Here is a 24,345-nt window from a genome sequence, read left to right on the forward strand (position 1 = left end):
AACTGCGTTTCACAGCTGACGGAACCGGCTTCTTTTCGCCTTCCTCCTGAAGTGTCTGACTTCCTGATCAAGGGCACTGCGCTCATCTTTCATTTTAAAAGCTGGTGACAACGGCAATGAATACAATAGTTCAGCTATTTTAAGACGACTGTGGTTTGCTATTCACCTATGAAGACTTTAAAATGCTGTGGCGCTGCAGGTAAAACTGCCGCCAGCAGAGCCGGCATCCCACATGGGCACTGGTTCTAGTCCCGGCTGCTCCACTTCCGATCCAGCTCTCTGCTGTGGCCTGGGAAAGCAGAAGCTGGCCCAAGTCCTCGGGCCCCTGCACCCGTGTGGGAGACCCGGAAGAAGCTCCTGGCTCCTGGCTTTGGATCAGCACAGCTCCAGCTGTTATGGCCATCTGGGGAGTGAAGCAGCAGATGGAAGACCTCTCTCTCTCTCTCTCTCTCTCTGCCTCTCTTTCTGTGTAACTCTGACTTTCAAATAAATAAATCTTAAAAATAATAATGAACAGCGCTGTGGCACAGCGGGTTAAGCCGCCACCCGAAGTGCTGGCATCCCATATGGACTCCGGTTTGAGTCCTGGCTGCTCCACTTCCGATCCAGCTCCCTAATGCACCTGGGAGAGCAGCAGAAGCTGCCCAAGTCCTAGAGCCCCGGCACCTGCGTGATTCCCGGCACCTGCGTGATTCCCGGCACCTGCGTGATTCTGGAGGCATTCGGGAGACGTTAGAGGAAAGCACACCTGAGCAGCAGCCACAGGCCGGCCTTATTTAAATACCCAATAAAGGAAACAGTATTTTTTTTTCCTAAAGCAAATGCTATTTCTACCAGCACTAAGAAAAGTGGCCTTCCTAACACTTGACTGCGCACGCCCAGTTCTCGGCACAGGTAGAGACGCCAGCCGTAACATCCTCACGCATAGAATAAGGATGCACAGGGCAGGATAGGACCTGCCCCTAGGGCCACAATCCTGTCGCACTCCTTCAGTGTCCACTGCTCACACGTCTGTGTCTGCTACAGCTACACGGGACGAGAACACCAACCCTGCACCCACAGAGCGCTGCAAGTTGCCAACAGAGTCTAAGCAACGCGAACAAGTACTCCCGGGAGACCTGCAATCAACCGGGAGACTCTAACCATCGGAAGGGCCAATAGCAGGCCGCAGGGCACTCCGCTCCATCCTGAAGACACAGCAGCAGGCTCCAGGGAGCCCAAGGGTGGCACGGGCACCGGCTGGAGAAGCAGAGCAGGACCACAGACCCACCCCGGGGCGGCCAGGAACGGTGCCCTAGCTGCAGGCTCCCTGCGTGTGGCAACCCAACCAGCCACTTTGGCAGGCTCCCCGGCTGCTTCTCGGGCTGGTAATCCATTGCAGTGACCGGGATCTCAGTGACCGGGATCTCAGGGCAGCGGCGACTGGGGACTGTCACCTAAGCCCCTCTGCTGCAACTTCTTATCAGCCGGCTCATGCTAGCGGAGGCGACTGTCCAAATGTCACCAGAGAGACAGATGTGACCGACCGGGACCCGCAGGCAAAGGGACACCGTGGTCTCATGTCCGAGAGAGCGGGACCCGATGCTGCAGTACAGACGGGCCTGCTGGACACAGAAGGACAAAGAGAGGCTCTCGGGAGCCACAGGACGGCATCCCTCAGTGACTCTCCCTTGGGCCCGGTGTTGTGCTGGGGCTCTGGCCAAAGCCAACTAAACAAATGTGGATCCTGATTTCCCTGAGGAAGGGCAGAGGAAAAACAAAGTGTCAATCAGTGAACACTGGAATACAAGACCACAGGCAGGAGAGAGGCTGGCACTGCCCAGGGAGCCTCCAGATCTGCACCCCGCAGGCCACGGCTCACCCCACGTTCCTTCCTGCGAACCGTGAGCCGTTCTTGCACACTACACTGCCCGGTAGTGAAACCACAGCTGCCACACAACAGTCACTCACAAGCTTAACACCGACCCAGGATTAAAAACCAGAAAACACTGAAGTCACATAACACACACGAGGGACTCCAAAAAGTCCATGCAAAGTAGATTGAAAAGATGTATTTAGGGGCCGGCACTGTGGCACAGTGAGCTAAGCTGCCCCCAGCACTTTATCAGAGGACCAGTTCTGGCTGCTCCACTTCCTAGCCAGCTTCCTCACGCACCTGCAGGAGCAGTGGAGGACGGCCCAGGTGCTTGGGCCCTGCACCCGTGTGGGAGACCGGGATGCAGCTCCTGGCTCCTGGCTCCAGCCTGGCCCACCCCTGACCACTGCAGCCCTGTGGGACGTGAACCAGCAGATGGAAGACCTCTCTCTCTCTGTCTCTCTCTCTCTCTCTCTCCTCCATCCTATCTTTCAAATAAGTAAATAAATCATTAAAAAAAATAGAGTCTGAATATCTTCATGTTTCTTTTTAAAAAGCACACAAACAGGGGCCAGCGTCGTAGCGCAGCAGGTACAGCCGGCATCCCATACGGCCGCCAGTTCACATCCCGGCTGCTCCACTTCTGATCCAGCTCCCTGCGAGAGCAGCGGAACATGGCCCAGGTGCTTGGGCCCTGCACCCATGTGGGAGACCGGACGCAGCTCCTGGCGCTGGCCTGGCCCAGCTCTGGCTGTGGCGGCCATCTGGGGAGTGAACCAGCAGACGGAAGACGGAAGATCTCATCTCTCCCTCTCTGTTACTCTGCCATTCAGAATAAACAAACCTCATGTATATCTATCTAAATATGTATTTGCAAAAAGAAAGTTCAAATATCTAGTTTTTAGAATGCACTTTTTCCATGAGCTTTTTGAAGACTCCTCACATGCATGGATTTCAACATTGTTTTTCGCACCAAAATCATCTTTTAATTCCATTTTTTCCAAGAACATTTCGGAGGTACCTGACAGTACGACAGCATTTATAGAAACTTCAGAAAACATTCAGAACTGAAATAAATACTATTTTGAGATGCATATACATAGTAAAACGAGGGCTGGGAGAAAAAAAAAAAAAAAAAGAAGAAAGGGAACCGATGAGCTCAACAGCGCAGTGTTTACCTCCGCGAAGGGAAGTGGCGGCGGGAGGGGCTCCGTGGACCCAGGACTGCTCGGCGTCTCCCTTTCTACACTCGATAACCGTGCAAAACACAGCCGGGGGTGGAGGCGGCAAGGCCCCCTCGGCGCGTCTGCCCAGGCCGGATAAAGAGCAGGGAGAGAGCCCAAGACCGCCCAGGCAACACGGCCACCGCGGCTTAGAGGTGACAACGCGACAGCGTCCCCAGGCCCGGGAAAGTCTCCCTCCAGACCGGTCCAGCCGACCGGGGAGCGGCCGGCGCGCAGGCACCAAGCCGTGATCTCGCGCACGAAGCACCGGTGACCAAGTTGCTACCGGGAGCAGGCGGTGAGAAACGTACGCGAAAGGACCCCAAACTACAAACGCAGGGAGTCCCGCGCTGGCTGCGTGCGGCCAAGGCCAACCAGAAGCCGGAAGGGTCAGCCGCTCCGGCCCACGCCGAGCACACCAGCGAAGCCAGACCCAGACCAGCCCTCGCCGCGCGCGGACAGCCCGGGGGCGCCGGCGAGGCCGCGTCCGCTCAGCCCCCGGCGGGGACCGGCGCCCCGAGCGGCCGCAGAGGGCGGGTCCCCGGATCCGGGGAGCAGCGGGCGCCCCCGGGGCGCCGGGACCGGAGCGCGGCCCCACCCCGCCGCCGCTCACCTGGGCACGCAGCTGGACGAGCTCCGGTCCACCTCCCAGGTGGCGTACAGGTTCATCTGCACCGGCGCGGGAGTGCGGCCTGGCCCCGGGCCGCCGGGAGTGGCGGAGCCCGAGGCCACCGCGACGGCCATGGAGGTGGAGGTGGACGAGGACGAGGACGAGGCAGCCGCCGCCGAGGTGGAGGACGACGACGAGGTGGCCTGGGCCAGCTTGGGGGGCGTCGGCTGCTGCGGCGGCTGCGGCGGCGGCGGCGGCGGCGGCTGCTGCGGGGACTGGGCGACCCCAGAGCCCCGCGGGCCGCTGCCGCCCCCGGCGCCTCCGGGACCACCGCCCGCGGCTGCGCGCTCCGCCATCGCTGGGCCAGCGGCAGCGGCGCGGGGTGAGGGCACCGAGGCGACTGGGGGCCGGCTCCCGGGCTCCCCCCGCGGCGGCGGCGGCGGCGGCGGCGGCGGCGGCGGGGGCTCGGCGCCTCTCCTCAGCCCGCCGCCCGAGCGCGAGCCGCCAGCGAGTCTGCACGCACGCGCGGGGCCTCGCGGCGCGCGGTCCTCGCGCTCGCCCGCCGCCGCCTGTTGCGGCTCGCGCCGCCGAGACACTGGGTGGGCGTGCCCGGGCGGGGCGGGGCGCCGGGGCGGGCTGCCGGCGCGCGCCCTCGCCGCGCGGCCCGGGTCCGCGGGCTGCGCGCGCTCCCGGCGAGGCCGAGGCGGCCCCAATCCTGCGCTCTCCTGCCCGCCGCGCCCCGCCCCGCCAGCGGAAGCCCCGCTTTTCCGGGGCGCGGCCCCGGCCGGGGGTGGGAGGGCTGCCGCGGGAGCGCGCCGCGGGCCCGCCGGGGGTGCGCAGCGGGGACCCAGGACGCCGCGGGCGAGCGCCGCCCTGGAGCCGGTTCTCCCGGCGCCGAGCCACGCACCTGGGCTCCCGCACCCAGCCCCGAGGCCCGCCGGCCACCACCGCGGGCGCCCGCCGGGCAGCTCCCGCCCCGAGGCCGGCAAGGGCTAATTCTCCAGCTGGGCCCGGCTCCCCTCCCGGAAGGAGCCTCGCTGCTAGTGGATCTGAATTCTGCTCCCCCCGGCCGCCCTGTGCCCGAGGGACCGCCGAGGACCCGGCCTGCAGCCTGCACTCACACCTAGGAAGCATTCTCAGGCCAGGGGCTGCGCCAGCACGAAACCCATCGATCGGCCCTCCCTGCACACCTGCCCCATCGCAGCGCTGAGGTCGCTGGAACCCGGGGCCCATTCAGACACAGGTAGCACACGGCCTTCTGGCCACACCTGACCTGGCCTACTTCCCACCCCGGTCACCTCCCGGTCCGCCAGGGCGCTAAGCTGCCTATTTTTACTCCCCAAGGACAACGCAGTAAGGTGAACCAGGACCCGGAGGCCCTGGCCCACAGCCTTCCTGCTGGGGGGAGGGGAGCTGGGAAACCGCTCGGCACAGGCCTGGCTCACGGTCTCACCTGCAACACCTGGTGCAGGTGCGCAGCCTGGCGGCGGGTAGCCCAGGGGTTACAGGAGGGGGCCATTTCAGTCCTGGAGGGAGGGCGCATCAGCAGTGTTACAGTCATCTCTTTCCTTGGGAAACAGCTTTATTTACAAAACAGGTCTAAAATAGGAACATGAAATGACAAGCCCTTGGGGACTGCAGGGACCCACGCGTGAAGCCGGGCATCCAGAAAAAGGGCCAGAGGGGGGCTGGGTGGGGCTAGAACTTGAACTCCTTGTACTTCTTGCTGCCCCCGCGGCTGTCCTGGGGCTGGGCTTTCCGCTTCTTTTGCTACAGGAGAGAGAGAAGCCGGTTACAGCAGCTTACACGTCCACCTGGCCACCACACGGGTGCGGGTGGGCAGCCTGACGCAGGCAGCAGTCCGTGGGAGGAGCGCTACTCTGGACCCCGGTCCCACCCTCTCCCACGTGCAGGACCCTTGCCCTCCCGCCTGGTCCCACCATCCTTAGAGGCCGCCTGCCAGAGCCTACGGAAGCCTGTGCCCGCCCTCACCACTAGAGGGCACCATCCCGCACGGCGGCCGCCCCAGCCCGAGCCCCACCTTCTGCTTCGCGGCGTGCTCGGCCACCATGTCGCTGAAGTCCTCCTTCTCCACCTGGGCCTGCTGCTCCCGCACGTGCTCCTCGTACTTCTGGGTCATGGCCATGGGGTCCAGCTCCAGCTCCTCAGGCGCCAGGGCCACTTCCACACCCTGCAGCTCAGGCGCCGGGCCCTTGCGGCTCATGACCTACGAGAGATGGGGCCTTGTCCTCTCCAGTCTCGGAGCCCCCTCTCCCAGCCCCCCAGCAGTGTCCTCCAAGTGCTCACCGTGGACATGTCGTAAATGTGGGTCGACCCCATCATGGCCCCCCCGACGGTGGCTGTCCTCTTCTCTGGCAACACGGTGAACAGCTGAGGCGTTTCACTTCTGCAGGGGAAAATGCAGTCAAGCCCGGCAAAGGGGCTAGAGGGTCTCAGGGAGGGACGGCACCTTGGGCTCTGACACGGGGGCACAGCCTCAGGTTCACCGAGGCCCATGAAGAGAAGAACCGGAGGTGGGGCTGCGGTGCCGATGCCAGGGGATACAGCCTGGAAGGAGCGGAGGCACCAAGAGGCCCCTGACCAGGTGAGGGGGTCAGACCCAGGACCTCACGCCAAGGGGCTGAGGATCAGACAGGCAACGCTGGTGCAGGGAGGCTGGCGGCAGGGAAGAGGCTGGCGGGCACCGTCTGGAGCTGAGCACACGGCGCAGGCAGCCAACACAGCACAGCCAGGGTCACAGCCGGAACACGGAGTTGGTGTGCCACCGCCACCCCGAGCACGGCCTCTCCACCTCCCTCCCCCAGAAGGCGTGACGATCTCTCCACACAGTAGCCAGAGTGAACACCTTGAACAGAATTCAGATCCTGGCACTCCTGCTCCAAATCCTGTGAGGTTGCTGATTATCAATGGAATAAAACGTGACCATGACCTAGGGGCCGGCGCTGTGGCATAGTAGGCTAAGCCTCTGTCTGTGCCACCGGCATCCCACATGGACGCCGGTTCAAGGCCCAGCTGCTTCTCCCCTGATCCGGCTCTCTGCTGTGGCCTGGGAAAGCAGTGGAAGATGGCCCAAGTGCTTGGGCCCCTGTGCCCGCGTGGGAGACCTACAAGCAGCTCCTGGCTCCCGGCTTCGGACTGGCCCAGCTCCGGCCACTGCAGCCACTTGGGGAGTGAACCAGCGATGGAAGACCTTTCTGTCTGCCTCTATTACTCTACCTCTCAAATGAATAAATAAAATCTTTTTTTAAAAAATGCTACCATGACCTGAAGGGTCCATACTCTGGTCCTTAGGAAATCCCTCCGCGCTGCTATCCAGAGCACCGTCTGCTTTCTTCCTTGAACATGCGAAGCTCGACTTCTGCCTCCCGACAAGAAGCAGCCACCAGATTTATCCCGAAGCTGATGCCAAAAACCACCAGAAACTGGACAAAATACACAGGGGTGCACAGCCTGGTGGTGGTGTGCTCCCCAAGGAGGCGGGGTCCCTGGTCTGGCAGTATAGAAATGGTAAAGTGCGAGGTGTGGGGGTGCTGCCCCCCGAAGAGATGAAGCAGTACCCCTCAGTCAGCGCTGGAAAGACTGAGCTGTTACAAAAGCCAGAGCCGCACCCCCGGTGCCCCCTCTGGCTTCCTGTCTTGCAGTGAGATCCCCGAGCCCACCCCGGCCCCGCCGGATACCACTGTCCCCAGGCCCTCACCAGAGGCAGAAGCAATGGGCAGCTGGGTCTGCAACGTTTGGTCTCTACAACGGTGCGCTAAATAAACCTCTTCTCTTAGTACGTTTCACTTAATAATGAAAAGGAGATGAACACAAGTAGCTTTCAAGACACTAGACGTGGAGCCGTGAAGGCCAAAGAGTCTCCCGGCACAGGAAACAAGCGAGGTTAACCCTTCGGCTGTCCCGGTACCTGCCCTGAGCTTCCAGCCACGGAACCCAGAGGAGACCTGGGACAGCTAAGAGGACCCCTTGAGCTCGGGGAATGGAGCTCCGAGTCCAGGGAGTCCAGGGCAGCCAGAGGCCCCAAGACTGAGAACGGGAGAGGACTCGGCCCACAGAGGTCCAGCACACGCACGAGGAAAGGACCAGGCTAGGCAAAGCCCCAGCGGAAAAGACCAGTGCCGACGGAGCCTGCTGCCCACTCAGGATGCGAGGAGCGCTGGCGCCACTCGCCAGACGGAAACCCGACTCCCAGGGTGTGAGGCCGCAGATACAGGAGACATGTGCCCCTTACGAAGAGGATCCAGTGTGGCCTTGACACAGTGAGACGCCAATGGGAACACGGAAGTCCAGACCCAACAACGGTGCATCTCACAGAAACCATCACGCATGCAAAGACACAAGAAAACGCAACCCATAGGGGCCAGTGCTGTGGTACAGCAGGTAGAGCCACGGCCTGCAGTGCCGCCATCCCACATGGGCGCCGCTTCAGGTCCTGGCTGCTCCACTTCCGATCCAGCTCTCTGCTGTGGCCTGTGACAGCAGTGGAAGATGGCCAGGTCCTTGGGTCCCTGCACCCACGTGGGAGACCCCTAAGAAGCTCCTGGCTCCTGGCTTTGGATCAGCGCAGCTCCGGCCATTGCAGCCATCTGGGGAGTGAACCAGCAGATGGAAGACCTCTCTCTCTCTCTACCTCTCTCTGTAACTCTTTCAAATAAATAAAATAAATCTTAAAAAAAAAAAAGAAAAATGTTACATGTTTTAATGTCAGAATACATATTATGGAAGAAAATGTTAAACTTGAAGACACAGTAATAAAAACCTTTCTACATTTAAAGAAAATTTTCTTATTTCTTTAAAAGTGAACAGAATGTCAGCGTCTAGTAGGACAACTTCACAAGACCCAAGAGACGTCTAACTGCAATTCCTAAGGAGGAGAAAGAGAACACTAGAAGTATTTGGAGAAATAATGACCAAATGTCCCCAAAATTAATTTAAAAAAAACTATGAGAGTAAACTCACAAATCCAAGAAGCTCAACAAATCTCAAGTGAAGAAAACTACACCAAGGCTCCAAACCAGAAATAAAATCTTTTTTTTTTTACAGGCAGAGTGGACAGTGAGAGAGAGAGACAGAGAGAAAGGTCTTCCTTTGCCGTTCGTTCACCCTCCAATGGCTGCCGTGCTGCGGCCGGCACACCGTGCTGATCGAAGCCAGGAGCCAGGTGCTTCTCCTGGTCTCCCATGGGGTGCAGGGCCCAAGCACGTGGGCCATCCTCCACTGCACTCCCGGGCCACAGCAGAGAGCTGGACTGGAAGAGGGGCAACTGGGACAGAATCCGGCGCCCCGACCGGGACTAGAACCCAGGGTGCCGGCGCCGCAAGGCTGAGGATTAGCCTAGTGAGCCGCGGCGCTGGCCCCAGAAATAAAATCTTAAAAGCAGGGACCGGCGCTGTGGCATGGCCTCTGTCGGTGGTGCCAGCATCCCATACGGGCACCAGTTCATGTCCCAGTTGCTCTTCCAGTCCAGCTCCCTGCTGTGGCCTGGGAAAGCAGTGGAGGATGGCCCAAGTGCTTGGGCCCCTGCACCTGTGTGGGAGACCCAGAGGCGGCTCCTGGCTTCAGTTCAGCCCAGCTGCGGCCATGTAGGGAGTGAATCAGCAGATGGAAGACTCTCTCTGTCTCCCCCTCCCTCTGTCTGTAACTCTACCTCTCAAACAAATTTTTGAAAAAGAAAAAAATCTTAAAAGCAGCCAGAGAAAAATGCGTCATGTACAAAGGAACTGATGGAAGGATGCGAGCTCCCCCACACTGAACCATGCAAGATGCTAGAGCAACATCCTGAAAGCACGCAGAGGAAAACACAGCCCAGAGCCTTAGACCTGGCGGCAACCTGCCAAAAGCAAAGTCAAGGGGCCAGTGATGTGCACCGGGTTAAGCCACCACCTGTGACATACTGGAGCAACTGTCCCAAGTCCCCTCTGATCCAGCTCCCTGCTAATGCGCCTTGGAAGGCAGCAGCAGATGGCCCAAGTACTTGGACCCCTGCCAGCCACATGAGAGACCTGGATGAGGCTCCAGACTCCTGGCTTTGGCCTGGCCCAGCCCCACAAGCCCCCCAGTCCCACAACCATTTGGGGAGTGAACCCACAAATGAAGAGCTCTGTTCCTTCTCTGTCATTTCTGCCTTTCAAATAAGTAAACTAAATCTTTAAAAGAAAAGAAAAAGGTCAAGTAAAGAACTCAAGACTACCAAAGCTGAGGGGTAAGTACCTGTCCTAACAGTTAACATGTTTGCATCCGAATTGAAATACTCGAGTTTGCTACCCAGCTCCAGCTCTGGCTAGACTCCAGCTTCCTGCGAATACAGACCGTGGGAGGCAGGGAAACAATTCAAATCATGAGGCTCCTGATACCCATTTGGGAGACAAGACCTGAACTGGGTCGTCAGTTCCCAGCTTCCACCTGGTCCAATCTCGGCCACTGTAGGCATCTGGGGGGTGAAACAGCAGATGAGAATTCTCTATCTTGTGTGTGTATGTGTGTCTTTCTCTGCATCTCCAATAAAGAAAAATGATTTCAGGGCCAGTGTGTGATACAGCAGGTTAAGCCACTGCCTGTGACACCTGCAATCCCATTTGGGCACTAGTTCATATCCCAGCTGCTCCACTTCCGACCTAGCTCCCCCTGCTAATGCACCTGGGAAGGCAGAAGATGCCCCAAGTCCGTGGGTCCTTGTCTCCCATGTGGGAGACCTGGATAGAGTTTAGGCTCCTGGCTTCAGCCTAATCTAGCCCTGGCCACTGCGGCCATTTGGAGAGTGAACAGCAGACAGAAGAACTCTGTCTTTCCCTCTCTTCTGTAACTCTGCCTTTCAAATGAATAAATAGATCTTATTTTTAAAAAAATTTCTTTCAGCTGAATGAAATTGTGACCAGAAGACCCACAACAAGAAATGTTAAAGGAAAACCCTTCAACTAAAAGGAAAATGAAAAAAAAAAAAGAAAGAAAGAAAAGAAAAGAAAAAGAAAATGATACCAGAGAGAAACCCAGATACACACAAAGAAATGGAAGAACATTGAAAATGTTATCAACAATTATGGTTGCTATGGTTGTTATTTAAATCTCACTAAAAGATAACTGACCACGGGCCAGTGCTGTGGCACAGTAGGTTAAAGCCCTGACCTGCAGCGCCAGCATCCCTTATGGGCAACAGTTCCAGTCCCAGCTGCTCCACTTCCCATCCAGCTCCCTGTAAAGGCCTGGGAAAGCAGCAGAGGATGACCCAAGTGCTTGGGCCCCTGCACCCAGAAGTTCCCGGCTTCAGCCTGGCTCAGCCCCAGCCCCAGTCACGGCAGCAATTTGGGGAGTGAACCAGCGAACAGAAGATCTGTCTCTCTTTCTCTCTCTCTGTGTCTACCTCTCTAATTCTACTTTTCAAATAAATAAATATCTAAAAAAAGGAAAAGAAAGTATAAAATTGGACCGGTGCTGTGGCATATCGGGTAAAGCCACCATCTGCAGTGCTGGCATCCTAAATGGGTGCTGGTTCGAGTCCCGGCTGCTCCACTTCCGATCCAGCTCTCTGCTATGGCCTGGGAAAGCAGTGGAAGATGGCCCAAAGCCCCAGGGCTCCTGCACCCAGAAGAAACTCCTGGCTCCTGGATTCAGATCGGCCCAGCTCCGGCTGTTGCAACCATTTGGGGAGTGAACCAGCCGACGGAAGATCTCACACTCTCTCTCTGCCTCTGCCTCTCTATAACTCCAAGTTTCAAATAAATAAATAAATCCTTTAAAAAGGCAATATTTAAAAAATGTAACTGAGCATATAAACAGAAATAACAGCCGTGTGCTAGTACAGGATTTATAGCACACGTAACGTAAAACATACGACAGCAGCGTAAAAGGCCAGGAGAGAAGCCAGCCCTGCTGCGCGGAGCCTCTGGCAGATGACGACGCGGGTGGGAACAATGAGCAACCACGGAAACTCACAACAGAGGTCAGCTCATCAGCCAGCAAAGGTGACACGGAGCCAAGCGGAGTAAACTGTTCAGTAGCCCGAAAGGCAGACAAACAGGACAAAGGGAGCTGCGCAGAGGTCCGAGAGGTCGCTTCTCGGTAAAGGGGCCAAATGGGGAAGACTTCAGACTCCGTCTCCACAGCTCAGAGCTTCGAGACCCCGGCCTGTGCACAGCTGTGCCTCTCGGGGCCTCGGCACACACCTCTGGCCCCAGGCCATCCGCAGGCGTCTCAGCTCCCACACCCCCTTCTCAATGAGGTCTTCCCGAAGTCCACCTCCCACCACACCCCTCCACAGCCACTACCTCCCACCACACCCCTCCACAGCCACTACCTCCCACCACACCCCTCCACAGCCACTACCGGGCTCCTCGGCCCCAGCACCCTCATCTACATCTGAAACGACCTTCGACGGCCGGCTCCCTCGACGGCCTCCCTCACGCTGCCTCCCCGCTGCCCACAGACGGCCTGGCCCAGAGCTGGTGTTCGACGACGCTGACAGAAGGGGCGGGGGGGGGCGGGGGGGGGCAGGGGCAGCGGAGGCAGCCCGCTGGCCCAGAGCTGAAGGAAGAGAAACCTCCCCCCCCACCCCGCCTGCCCGCTCCACTCACCCGTCCATCGCCTCCTCGATCTTCTTCTTCCTCAGCTCGATGAGCTCGGGGGTCTCCATTCCAGCGGGCACCGACGAGAACCCTCCTGGGGTGATGAGGCCACTGAGGAGAGAGGAGTCAGCGCAGGGCCAAGAGGGAGCCCGCGGGGAGGGAGCCCGCAGGGAGGGAGCCCACGGGGACGCACCCCGCAGGGCCGCTCCGCCCACCTGTCTGCCGGCGTGATGAAGCCCGTCTCATCCGGCTTGTCTTCGTCGCTCTCCTCCTCTTCCTCTTCCTCCGAGGACTCCTCGTCTGAGGGCTCCAGCTCCCCCCACGGGGTCCGATCAATCTCTTCTTCCTCAGTCTTGGTCTAGGAGAGATCACTCAGTCATTCAACAAAAGTTCACTAAGTGCTACCGCGTGCCACGCTGTCGTGAGTGGGAGGGGCACAAGTAGCCAGCCCCTGACCCGAGCTGGGCACAGCGCACTCTCACTGCAGCACAGAACACGCGCCCCCTCTTCACTCTGAGGAACACCCAGCACCAGGGTACTGACCTATAGCGGCTGCCTCCAGCCAGCACCCTCAGGCCTGCGGGGACCCGGCCCGTACCTGAAATTCAGCAGCGTTGGTTCCAAACACGTCCCCGTAGAGCGGCTTCCCGGTCTCGTCTACTGGGGGCTTGCCCCAGCCGCCGGCATGGTACCCGAAGGAACAGCTCTGCAAGACGCGGGGCACAGTCAGCTCCACCGCTGAGCTCGAGACCGCCGCAGCCCTAGAGCAGTCACTCTTCCAAGGACTGAACGTGCGCTCAGGAGTCCGGAAACAGTGTGGAGAACCGAATCCGCGGCCCCACGGCGGCACAGGGCGGTCAGAGAGACAGCACAGGCCGGACACTCCCCTGCACGGCGAGGCGAGGCGAGGGCGGCCTCCGGCACTGGTACCTCCAATTTCATCTGAAGCTTAGCAACGCCACTTTTTTACTTCAATGGCCTCACTTTTTTTTTTAATTTACTGCCGTTTTGAAATGTCATGCTGTTGCTGAGATGAAATCGGAGCTGCCTGCCTACGACGCACGTGCGAGGCACAGGGAACGCGCCGCCTCGGTCAGTCGGTGTGGCTGTTTCTGTGCTCGCCGCAGCAGCAGACGGGGGAGCCCGGGGCGCGCCCGCACAAGCACGGCCGTGAGTTCACCACGTGTCCTACAAGCCCTGGGCGCGTCTGGTGACGAGCCTGCCGCTCGGCTCACCTCTGGGCTGCTAATGCTGAGGGAACACTTTATCGTGAGCGTGTCGCTTTTTTAAACCAGTAGAATCTGTTACTTCTTTTTTGTTTTGTAACCAGAGTGGAGACGAGGAGAAGAACACAGAAACCCCCTCAGTGAGACAAGCAGACAAGCAGAGGCAGCCAAGACCGAGAGCAGGGACGACACTCACCTCGGGGATGGGCGAGTTCAGCCCGGGGATTTTCAGGTTGGGGTACGATGGGGGTGGTCCGTACCGCTGCATGGCGATCAGCCACGGGGGCGGGACCTTGTGGGCGTTCTGCAGCACGAGAGAACAGGAGAGCGTCTGCCTACCCTGCGCTGCTCTGCCGCCCCGCCCCGCCCCGCCCCCAGCCGACCGACACCCACTGGTCCCACAGGCATCCCCAGGGAAATCCTGAGCTCGTCCGACAGGTCACCGGGCTTCTTCTCCTTCAGTCGCGTCTCGAACTCCTTCCCCTGGGAATCAAGCAAAGGCTGCTATTGCGGGGACACCACGCACGCACTGAGCTCCATGGCAGGAGAGGCCAGGAGAGCAGAGAAGCCCCAACCACGTCAGACACAGAATCCCAGGCCGCCGGACCGCTGCCCGCTCCCACCCTGACTCTCATCACGTCGCTCCCCAGCAAGGGCAAGAAACAAGCGCAAGGCCAGACGCTCAGGGCCTCCCTGACCGGTGACAACGTGGCCAGCCTGCACCTTCCTCACCCATCTGAGGGCCTTAAACAGGATGAGCCCAAAAGCCTTCAAAACCCCCATACTGTGGATCGCTACTTCAAGGCCAGAAAAGAAGAAAACTTTTCTCACACTTCTGACATTAAATATTCCTGAAAATCACCCACCACTTGGCCCCTCTGTCCCTACGCCAACACACCACTCTAACTATAACCACTCCAAAGACATGGTCTGCATTTTCCCACCAAATGACCTGATTTTAAAAGTTCAAAGTCCAGGGCTAGGCTGTGGGCCAGGCTTGTGGCAGAGTGGGTTAAGCTGCTGTCTGTGATGCCAGCATTCCATAGCAGTGCAAGTCACGGGGCAGGTGCTGCGGCACAACAGGTAAAGCCACCACCTGCAGTGCCAGCATCTCATATGGGCGCCAGGTCGAGACCCGACTGCTCCACTTCCAATCCAGCCCTCTCTAATGGCCTGGGAAAAACAGAAGAAGATGGCCCAAGTGCTTGGGCCCCTGCACCCACATGGGAGACCCAGAAGCTCCTGGCTCCTGGCTTTGCCTGGCCCAGCCTTGGGTGTTGAGGTCATTAGGAGAGTGGACCAGCAGAGAGAAGAGTGATCCCTCTCTCTGTTTCTCCCCATCTCTGTAACTCTCTTTCAAGTAAGTAACATAAATATGTAAAAAATACATAAAAATAACTTTCAGATTCCGTCTCATCCAAGACTAAGACTGTGGCACCACCGACCCAGGGCTAACACCTTCTACCGGAAGGTTACGCAGTCATGACTCCAAGGCCCAGCCCTGCCACCAGCCCCCCAACCTCATAGTACAGGTCCCCATGGATGGTCAGCTTCGGCTTCGTCTGCCACTTGAAGAAGGCGTCATGCAGCTTCTGGTAGTCGATGTCAATCTTGCCCATCTTGGGCCGAACCTTCTCCCGCATCTTTGACTTCATGGTTTTCTGTTCTTCCTATGAGAAAGCAGAGGACGCCCCTCTGTCTCATCTGAAAGTCAGCAAACCCTCTCTATTCAACCCCACCATGGGGTAAGCTGCACACGAGGCCACCTGAGCTCTGGGCCCCGTGACCAAGAACCCAGGCTCACGACTTGGCTCGAGAGAAGCGGGATGGAGCTCATCAGGAGGCAGGCCCGCCGAGCACTGCACGGGCCTCCACACCACAGCCACGTGCTGGCTGTCCCTGCCAGAAGTCACCCCCTCGCACTAGGACTGTGCGGCCGCAAAGCGCACGCTGGTGAGGACCCGGGGAGGAAGCGAGGAGCTGCCTGGCCCGTTCCCTCCCCTCCGCCGCCCGCCCGCGCTGTGCAGTGCTGACTCCTACGCTGGAGGAGGGACCCTCGGCCGCGGGCGGGGTCTGGATTCCAGTTCTGGAGAAGGCCCTCACCTTCTCCTGCAGGGCCTCCCGCATCTCCTGGATGCCTGTGCGCTTGATGAAGTCCGGCAGCTCAAAGGGGGGCTTCTCGATGCCGCGCTTGCCTTGCAGGTACTTGCGCTTGAAGCACCAGTGTCGCGGCACCGGCACCGAGTTCCGAGTGGCCTTCAGGTGCACCAGGAGCTTCGGGTCCTGCGCCGTCACATCGTGCATCTCCACGACGTCGGGCCGGGCCACCAGCTGCAAAACGCACACGAGGCCCTCTGGGGGCGCAGCTCTCGGGTCCGAGGCTCTCCCTCCTCCTCCGTGGAGGACCCACACCCACGTCTCGGGGCCTCCTCCCACGGTCTCCCGGCCTCACCTGCTTGAGCTCAGCCACGGTGAAGCGATTCATGCGACGCAGCTTCTTCTTGGACAGCTTGGGCGCTTCTGGCTTCTTCTCCTGCCACGGAACAGTCATCACGCGTGAGCAAGGCCCTCGGACGGAATCTAAGGGCCCAGCCCACCCCAAGACTTGCGCTCCCAGAGCCCGGGCAGAGGTCAGCCCATGGCGCCCTGCACGCCGTCTCCGGCCAGGCCCCGACCTGCTCGTCGTCACTGCTGTCGTCGTCGCTGTCCTTGTGCTCCTCCTCGAAGCCCTTCTTCTTGGGGGCGGCGGCGTTCTCCAGCTTGTCCAGCTTCTCGGGCTCCTTCTCCTTCTCCTTCTTCACGTCATCGGTGAGCTGGGGGGGGCAGAGGACGCCAACGGCCAGTGCGGGGCCCACGCCCCGGCCAGACCTCCCAGCCCAGTCTCACCCGCCCAGCCCCTCCGGCTGCGCCGCTCCCGGTACCTTGAAAGCCTCAAAAATCCTCTTGAAGAAGATGAAGTTGGGCTCATAAATCTCGGGCTCTTCGGTCACGTACTCGATCTCCACGTCAGCGGCTGGGGCGTCCGAGCCGCGCGGCCGGCCTGAGTCCTTCTCGCGCTCCCCAGAGCTCTCCGAGGGCGCCCCCCGCACGCGCTGCGGCTTTTTCTTCTTCTTCCGGTTCCGGCGCTTCCGGTTTTTCTATCGAGGTGAGGAAAAGCCACCAGGTGAGAAATCACCACACCTGACCCCCAAGCCCTGACCCCCACAGTTCCCCCAGCAGCTCAGGCTGGCTTCTCCCAGGGGGCGACCCCAGGCACGTGGTGCAGAGGCCGGGAGAGTGACTCCAGAGCCCTCCACGCTCAGGCTGCGTGCCCCTGCGACGCTCCTGTACCCTCGAGGCACAGCTCCCCTAGCCGTGAAGCACAGTGAGCAGACACGAGGAACCCAAGAGACGCAAGGCGATGGAACAAGACCCGGGAGAGGCTCAGGACAGAACCCACAACAGCGGCCAGCCCTCACTGGACACCGCGCCGGGGGCTGCTCCGGTGCCCACACCCGGCTTCTAGGCCGGCTCCGCCCCGCACCTCCTTCTTGGATGTGGACACCGCATCCTCCTCGGTCTCGGAGGCCGAATGGCCCAGGGACGAGCGAGTGTCTGTTTCCATCTCCTCTTCCTCTGCAAGGGGGGAGGGTGGCGATCAGGGCCCTGCTCAGTCACCTCTTTACCAAGTGCAGGCGCGCGCCAAGCCCCCCCAGGGGCAGGGAGGGAGGACGGGTCGCGCTGGCCAGGCCCCGCCACTGCGCCGCGCCAGGCCCAACACCCACCCTGCTGCGCCCCGCCAGGCCCGGCACCCACCCTGCTGCGCCCCGCCAGGCCCGGCACCCACCCTGCTGCGCGCTCATCTCCTCCTGCCGGCTCTCCTTCAGTTGCAGGATCTTCTCCAGAGCCTGGGGGATCTTGGGGCCCACAGAGGGGTCCTCCATCTGCCGGAGACACCCAGTGAGGGCCCTTGCCCTCCAACGCCCACCTCCTGAGTGAAAGGCTGCCGCCAGGTGACGTGGGCAGTAGACGGGCGACACGAGCTGCACTCAGAGGAAACCCCAGAACTCTGCCCCGGACCCGCCCCCGACGCCTCTGCCCTCCCCCATGATGCTCTGAACAGGACCTCTCCCTCCCCCAACAACTGAAGTCCCCCTCTTCCCACAGACTCCCCCTCAGAAACTCTAGAAACAGCCCCCCCAGCCCCCACTCTCCTGTCCCAAGAGAGACCATCTGTCTCACCTCTCTGTTTTCATCCCCAGGGGGCGGTGGGGGACCACGAGGCCGAGGAACGGGAGCCCCCATGGGCAGAACAGTCGGGGTGGGACCCACCGGGCCCACGGGGGCAGCAGCTAAGGGAGGGGAGAAAGTTCACCGTGAGCAAAGACGAAACACTTTTTTTTTTTTTTTGACAGGCAGAGTGGACAGTGAGAGAGAGAGACAGAGAGAAAGGTCTTCCTTTTGCCGTTCGTTCACCCTCCAATGGCCGCTGCGGCCAGCACATCACGCTGATCCGAAACTAGGAGTCAGGTACTTCTCCTGGTCTCCCATGGGGTGCAGGGCCCAAGCACTTGGGCCATCCTCCACTGCACTCCCTGGCCACAGCAGAGAGCTGGACTGGAAGAGGGGCAACCGAGACAGAATCCGGCACCCCGACCGGGACTAGAACCCGGTGTGCCGGTGCCGCAAGGCGGAGGATTAGCCTAGTGAGCCGCGGCGCCGGCCCAACAAAACACTTTTAAAAAGGGACTTCCTGGGGCAGGCACTACGGCGCAGCGGGTTAAAGCCCTGGCCTGAGCGCTGGCATCCCATATGGGCACCGGTTCTAGTCCCAGCTGCTCCACTTATGATCCAGTTCTCTGCTATGGCCTGGGAAAGCAGTAGAGGATGGCCCAAGTCCTTGGGCCCCTGTACCTGCATGAGAGACCCAGAAGAGGCCCCTGGCTCCTGGCTCCTGGCTTCGGATAGGCACAGCTCCAGCTGTTGTGGCCATCTGGGTAGTGAACCAGTGATGGAAAACCTCTTGTGTCTCTACTTCTCTCTGTAACTCTGTCTTTCAAATAAAAAGGGACTTCCTGGGGCCGGCACCATGGCTCACTTGGTTAATCTTCCGCCTGCGGCGCCAACATCCCATATGGGCACCGGGTTCTAGTCATGGTTGCTCCTCTTCCAGTTCAGCTCTCTGCTGTGGCCCAGGAAGGCAGTGGAGGATGGCCCAAGTGCTTGGGCCCTGCACCCACATGGGAGACCAAGAAGTACCTGGCTCCTGGCTTCGGATTGGCGTAGCTCCAGCCACAGCGGTCATTTTGGGGGTAAACCAAAGGCAGTAAGACCTTTCTGTCTATTTCCCTCACTATCTAACTCTATCTGTCAAAAAAAAAAAAAAAAAAAGAAGGACTTCCTTGGGGCCAGCGCTGTGGCACAGCGGGTTAAATCCCTGGCCTGAAGCGCCAGCATCCCATATGGGTGCCAGTTTGAGTCCCTGCTGCTCTACTTCTGATCCAGCTCTCTGCTGTGGCCTGGGAAAGCAGCAGAGGATGGCCCGAGTGCTTGGGCCCCTGCACCCACGTGGGAGACCTTCACATCAGCTCAACTCCAGCCATTGCGGCCTTCTGGGGAATGAACCAGCGGATGGAAGACCTCTCTCTATCTCTACTTCTCTGTGTAACTCTGTCTTTCAGATAAATAAAATAAATCTTTAAGAAAAAGAAGTATTTCCTTGCTACAAGTCAGGGTGCTGGGTACCCTTCAGGGAAACTGGAAGGGAGCCTAGGGTGTTTGGGTTTTGGTCCGGGCAGGGCTGTGGGGGTATATTCGGGTTGTGAGTACGCCTTGAACTGCCCACTCACGACAGCAGCCCTCTCTGTGTCACATGCACAGCAGTCTCGCAGACACCAAAAGCCAGACGCTGACGTTCCCCACGTACAGTGGTGTAGCATTTGCATGTAACCCATGCACAGACTCCTGTGTGCCTTAAGTCATCTCTGAAGATTTACAACGTGTAACATGATGTAAACACTACGTAAACTGTTGCTGTATTGTTTAGACACATTGCTTAGTGACACTCAAAACTTTTCCTGGTTATTTTCCATCTGTGGTCAAGTAAGTGGTTATGGAACCAGCAGACACAAAGGGCTGACTGTGTTCACGAAGTGGGTGACTGCCCTTAAAAACTGTTTTAAAAACTCCTGGGCTGGTGCTGCGGCTCACTAGGCTAATCCTCTGCCTTGCGGCGCTGGCACACCAGGTTCTAGTCCCGGTCGGGGCGCCAGATTCTGTCCCGGTTGCCCCTCTTCCAGGCCAGCTCTCTGCTGTGGCCAGGGAGTGCAGTGGAGGATGGCCCACGTGCTTGGGCCCTGCACCCCATGGGAGACCAGGAGAAGCACCTGGCTCCTGCCATCGGATCAGTGCGGTGCGCCAGGCACAGCGCGCTGGCCGCAGCACATTGGAGGGTGAACCAACGGTAAAGGAATACCTTTCTCTCTGTCTCTCTCTCTCTCTCACTGTCCACTCTGCCTGTCAAAAAAACAAAACAAAACAAAAAAAACAACAACAAAAACACTTTTTGGACCAGCACTGTGGTATAATGGGTAAAGCTGCCACCTGAAACGCGGGCATCCCATACGGGCAGCAGATCTAGTCCCAGCTGCTCCACTTCCAATCCAGCGCCCTGCTAATGGACTTGGAAAAGCAGCGGAAGACGGCCCAAGTGTCTGGGCCCCTGCACCTATGTGGGGGACCCGGATAAAGCTCCTGGCTCCAGCCTGGCCCAGGGGCCCAACCCTGGCCGATGCAGGCATCTGGGGAGTGAATCAGCGGATGGAAGACCTCTTCCCCGCTCCGCCAACTTTGACACACAAATAAACAAATTAAAAAAAAAAAAAGAAAGAAACCTCTCTTAAATCACCTTCCTGTCCTCCCCTTCCCGGTTCTTACCTCGAGGACCCAGAGGAGTGCGAACGCCCATCTGGCCCATGTCCTGTGGGGGCCGAGGGACTGGGGTGCCCATCTTGGCAATCTCCTGCTGCCGTTCCTGCTCCAGGAGCACGGCTGCCTACGGCAGGGAGGTGGAAGCGGGGACGCTGCTGAGACGTTGTCTGGCAGGCAGCCCCTGGCACAGGCAGTCTCCTGGCTGGGCCAGGGGCCCACGGAGAGCACTCAGAAACCACTTGGGGTCTGACTTCCCCTCCACCCCCCACGCTCCTGATCCAGGATGGGAAATCCCTGAAAACAACACTAAGAAAAGCCCCGGACACGCGGCTCCTAGCAACAAAGTCAACAGTCGGCTCGACAGTGCCTCCCGTTGTCGCAGTGAAGAGTTTTATCTCCAAAAGTTGAGTTACTCGGAAGGAACTCTGAAGTCCACCCTCTGAGACGGTACAACCAGCAGAGACAGCACGTCACGTCCGTTTCCCTACCTACGCTGCTTCTCATGCTTATCTCCCAACACTCCGGAGCAACCCGTCGGGGAACACCTGGCACAGCGCACCTCTGGGGCCCGAGATCTCGCCCCCACTCCCAAACTTAGTCCACCAGTCACCCCACGTCTGACGCAAAGGGTACCTTTCCAAGGCACCTAAGGTGACATCGGTAGGACTAGTGGTGGACCAGTGGGCATCTTAGGCTCCACGGGCTGTTGTGAGGACTTTGCTAGATATTCTTGATTTGGGCTTTTCTTACAACAACCCTTTACAAATAGGAAAAAAAATTTTTGGCTCACAGCTCAGACAGACACAGGCCACAGGTTGTGGTTTGCCAGCCTGTGGGCTGAGGAACAACGGAATTCTTCAAGAGATGCTGGAATTTAGCTGGGGATGAGGCAGCCTCCAAAAAAACGTGAACGGTGCCTCTCGTCCTGCACACTAAGCACGGTTAAGTGACAGCCAAGGCCTGCACCGTGAGGTCAAAGGTCAGGAAGGGGGCATTACCCGCTTCTGCTGCTCCAAGAGCTCGTGCTCCTTCAGTGAATGATCTCCCTGCTTAAGAGAGAAAACAAGCTCACACCAGCACAACTCCCCACGGCCCGCCTGCCCCAGCTCTGCCGCCAGCCTGCGGCCTGGTTCTGCCTCTGGTCCCGGCGTCAACTCCCCGAGCCCACTCTCTCCGCAGGGACCCACGAGGCCAGGCCCAGGCTCCCCCGCCCTACCTGCTTGGCGCGCTCCTCTTGCTGCATCAGCAGTGCCGCCTGCTGCTGCGCCAGCTTCAGCCGCTCTTCTTCCGACAGCGCCACCGGCTCACCCACGCGGAGAGGCGGTGGGGGCCCCAAATTTGGTGGGTGGGCCATGGGAAAGCCAAGGCCAAGGCCTGGTGGGGGTGGAGGGGGGGGTGGAGGGGGCTGCAGAGGAGGGAGCCCCATGGGTGGCGGTGGCATGGGAATCCCAGAGAGCTGTGGAGAAAATGCGATCGTGAGCCAGGAGGCATTCGCCCACGCCCTCTGCCAGCATCCGCTGGGAGCCTGCTCTGAGCCAGGCACTGGGATTCCAAGTCAGACGAGACGGATCCTGGGGTCGGTGCTGGGACACAGTGGGCTAAGCCTCCGCCTGTGGTGCCAGCAGCCCGTATGGGTGCAGGCTCGTGGGGAGTGAACCAGCGGATGGAAGACCTTTCTCTCGGTCTCTGTCTATAAACCTTCCTCTCAAATAAATAAGTAAAAAAACATTCAAAATCAAGGAAAAAGACAGAGACGTGATTTCTTGCTCTGTAAGAAACTGCTCCGTGCACTGGAAGAGAACGGGAAGTCCTCTGGGATACCATCCAAAGAAAGCTACCGACTGTCTCCACGGAAGAACACCACGCACACAGCTGCTCCACACGACTCCAGGACACTTGAGGGACCAGCGCTGGACACAGCGGGTTAAGCCAGCGTCTGCAGTGCCGGCATCCCCTACAGGAGCTGGTTTGAGCACTGGCTGCTCCACTTCCGATCCAGCTCCCTCTAGTGCTCCTGGGAAAGCAGTGGAGGATGGCCCAAGTGCTTGGGCCCCGCACCCACGTGGGAGACCCGGCTGAAGCTCCTGGCTCCTGGCTTCAGCCTGGCCCAGCCCCAGTCACTGCAGTTATTTGTGGAGTGAACCAGCGGATGGAAGACCTCTGTCTCTCTAACTCTGCCTTCCAAGTAGATAAATAAACCTTTTAAAAAGAGACACTTTTAAAAAGAGCCACGGATCACTAGGCTAATCCTCCACCTTGCGACGCCGGCACACCGGGTTCTAGTCCCCGTCGGGGCGCCGGATTCTGTCCCGGTTACTCCTCTTCCAGGCCAGCTCTCTGCTGTGGCCAGGGAGTGCAGTGGAGGATGGCCCAGGTCCTTGGGGCCTGCACCCCATGGGAGACCAGGAGAAGTACCTGGCTCCTGCCTTTGGATCAGCGCGGTGCGCCGGCCGCGGCGGCCATTGGAGGGTGAATCAACGGCAAAAGGAAGACCTTTCTCTCTGTCTCTCTCTCACTGTCCACTCTGCCTGTCAAAAAAAAGAGCGAGACAAAGGCCGCTGAAGGAGTGCAGAGCCATGGGTCAGAGGCACTCTCTGGAGGAAAAGCATCAAATTCTGGATAAGTGACGGACGCGAGACAACCGCTCTGCAGAGTCCACCCGCGCGTTCAGTCTCGCACAGCGACACGGCAGCACGCGGGGCGGGCCAAGAGGTCGACACGGCAGCACGCGGGGCGGGCCGCATTCAAGCGGAACCCCCGGGGCCAGAACTCGAAGGCGCGGACGCCGGGGAAGCGGGCCGGGCTCCCACCTCCGCACGGCAGCCCGACGCAGGCGAGAGAAGGGGCGCCCCCTTACCTGTGCCGACATGGGAGGGGGCGCGGCTTTGTCCCCATCTTCCCCTCTCAAGACCGGCCGGTTCAGCACGATGCCCGTCTGCGAGAGAGAGAGCGAGGCTCCAGGGCGGCCCACCAGGGAGCCAGAGACTCCTCCGCGCCGGGGCCGGCCACCACGACGCCGGGAGGGTCCCCTCGGCCGCCGGCACTCACCTGGCGCGTGTAGCTCTGCAGCCGCTCCACCAGCTCCTCGCGACTCCCTGCGGGCGAGGCTCGGGTCAGCGGCGCGGGCCCGCCCCCGCCCCCAGTCTCCCGGGTAACCGGGCTCCGCGTCTCCACGGACCCTCGGTGCCCTCCCGGCCCCTCCAAGCCCTCACCCTGGATCGGAGCGCCTATCTCTGCCAACTTGGCCTGGAGCTCCTGGGCAGCCCAGGCGCCATAGTGCCCGGGAGGCGGCGGCGGCGGCAACTGCAATTCGCCTTTGGGAGGCTCGGGATGCTCGGCCGCCATCTTGGCCACAGGAAGGCGCGCGACCAGCCCGGAAGCTCCGGCCGCCCTCGGGGCCTACTTCCCGGAACTTCCGGCAACGCCGCACGCCACGTCCTCTCGGCGGCGGAGGGAGCTCGGCTTGTCACGTGACTCGCCGGCCGGCCGCCGAGCCTTCTGGGAGTCGTAGTACTGAGGCCGCCGAGCCTTCTGGGAGTCGTAGTACACTGAGGCCGCGGCTCCGACGCGGAGCGCGGAGCCGGGCCGCGCGGGCGGCGAGTCCCGGCCCCAGGGAGTGCTTTCTGCGTCTCGCCCGCCCGAGCGCAGGCTTCCAGCCTCTGGCTCGACTCCCGGGCCAAGCGTGAGAGGCCTGAGTGCCTGCGTTCCCAGGGGGTCCCGAGAGACTCGCTCCGCGGCGGGAGCGGAAGGTCGGGCCGATTGTCTGCCCGGGCCCGCACGGGTGGAGTGGAGCGCTCGCTGCCGCCCAAGCCCCTTTCACGCCTCCCAGGCCCGCCCTCTCCGGCTTTCCTGGAGTTCTCGTAATACGTTCAAATCTGCTCCATCTTGTTCAAGTCTTGGTCTTTGCACTTACATCCGCCTGAAAAAGACGAGTCGGGGCTTG

At 59.8% G+C, this 24,345-nt stretch overlaps 2 protein-coding genes and 1 long non-coding RNA gene across 4 annotated transcripts in view; 1 reads left to right on the plus strand and 2 right to left on the minus strand.

Annotated features, from left to right (window-relative positions):
- The window catches only part of PACS1 (phosphofurin acidic cluster sorting protein 1), a 159,502-nt gene extending 155,063 nt beyond the window's left edge, over positions 1–4,439 (minus strand). The window contains exon 1 of the mRNA XM_089319588.1: positions 3,692–4,439. Coding sequence (XP_089175714.1) covers positions 3,692–4,044 — 353 coding nt within the window. The 5' untranslated portion in view covers positions 4,045–4,439. The remainder of the gene's footprint in view (positions 1–3,691) is intronic.
- An 813-nt stretch (positions 4,440–5,252) lies between these two features.
- On the minus strand, positions 5,253–23,772 carry SF3B2 (splicing factor 3b subunit 2). Of its 2 annotated transcripts, none has more exons than XM_051854799.3 (22): positions 23,615–23,772; positions 23,451–23,497; positions 23,260–23,337; positions 21,619–21,858; positions 21,401–21,448; positions 20,409–20,526; positions 17,715–17,824; positions 17,320–17,416; positions 17,017–17,108; positions 16,415–16,630; positions 16,169–16,306; positions 15,946–16,026; positions 15,597–15,824; positions 15,014–15,163; positions 13,887–13,976; positions 13,690–13,797; positions 12,866–12,973; positions 12,483–12,625; positions 12,277–12,378; positions 5,996–6,095; positions 5,730–5,915; positions 5,253–5,458 (listed from the first exon to the last, which is right to left on the minus strand). In XM_051854799.3, exons 1-22 carry the CDS (start codon positions 23,745–23,747, stop codon positions 5,387–5,389), a joined length of 2,685 nt encoding a protein of 894 aa, XP_051710759.1. In that variant the 5' UTR covers positions 23,748–23,772; the 3' UTR covers positions 5,253–5,386. The 2 variants fall into 2 exon arrangements, with proteins under 2 accessions (XP_051710759.1, XP_051710755.1); XM_051854795.3 differs by having other exon boundaries at positions 21,401–21,451.
- LOC149128254 (uncharacterized) lies at positions 9,203–10,660 on the plus strand. The gene is made up of 2 exons (XR_016225099.1): positions 9,203–9,911; positions 10,565–10,660. It is a non-coding gene; the product is annotated as an uncharacterized LOC149128254 (long non-coding RNA).
- Positions 23,773–24,345: the final 573 nt, after the last annotated feature.

This window comes from Oryctolagus cuniculus, chromosome 1 (genome assembly GCF_051225735.1).
Source record: "Oryctolagus cuniculus isolate XC-2025 breed Fujian yellow rabbit chromosome 1, ASM5122573v1, whole genome shotgun sequence".
Lineage (NCBI taxonomy): Eukaryota > Metazoa > Chordata > Mammalia > Lagomorpha > Leporidae > Oryctolagus > Oryctolagus cuniculus.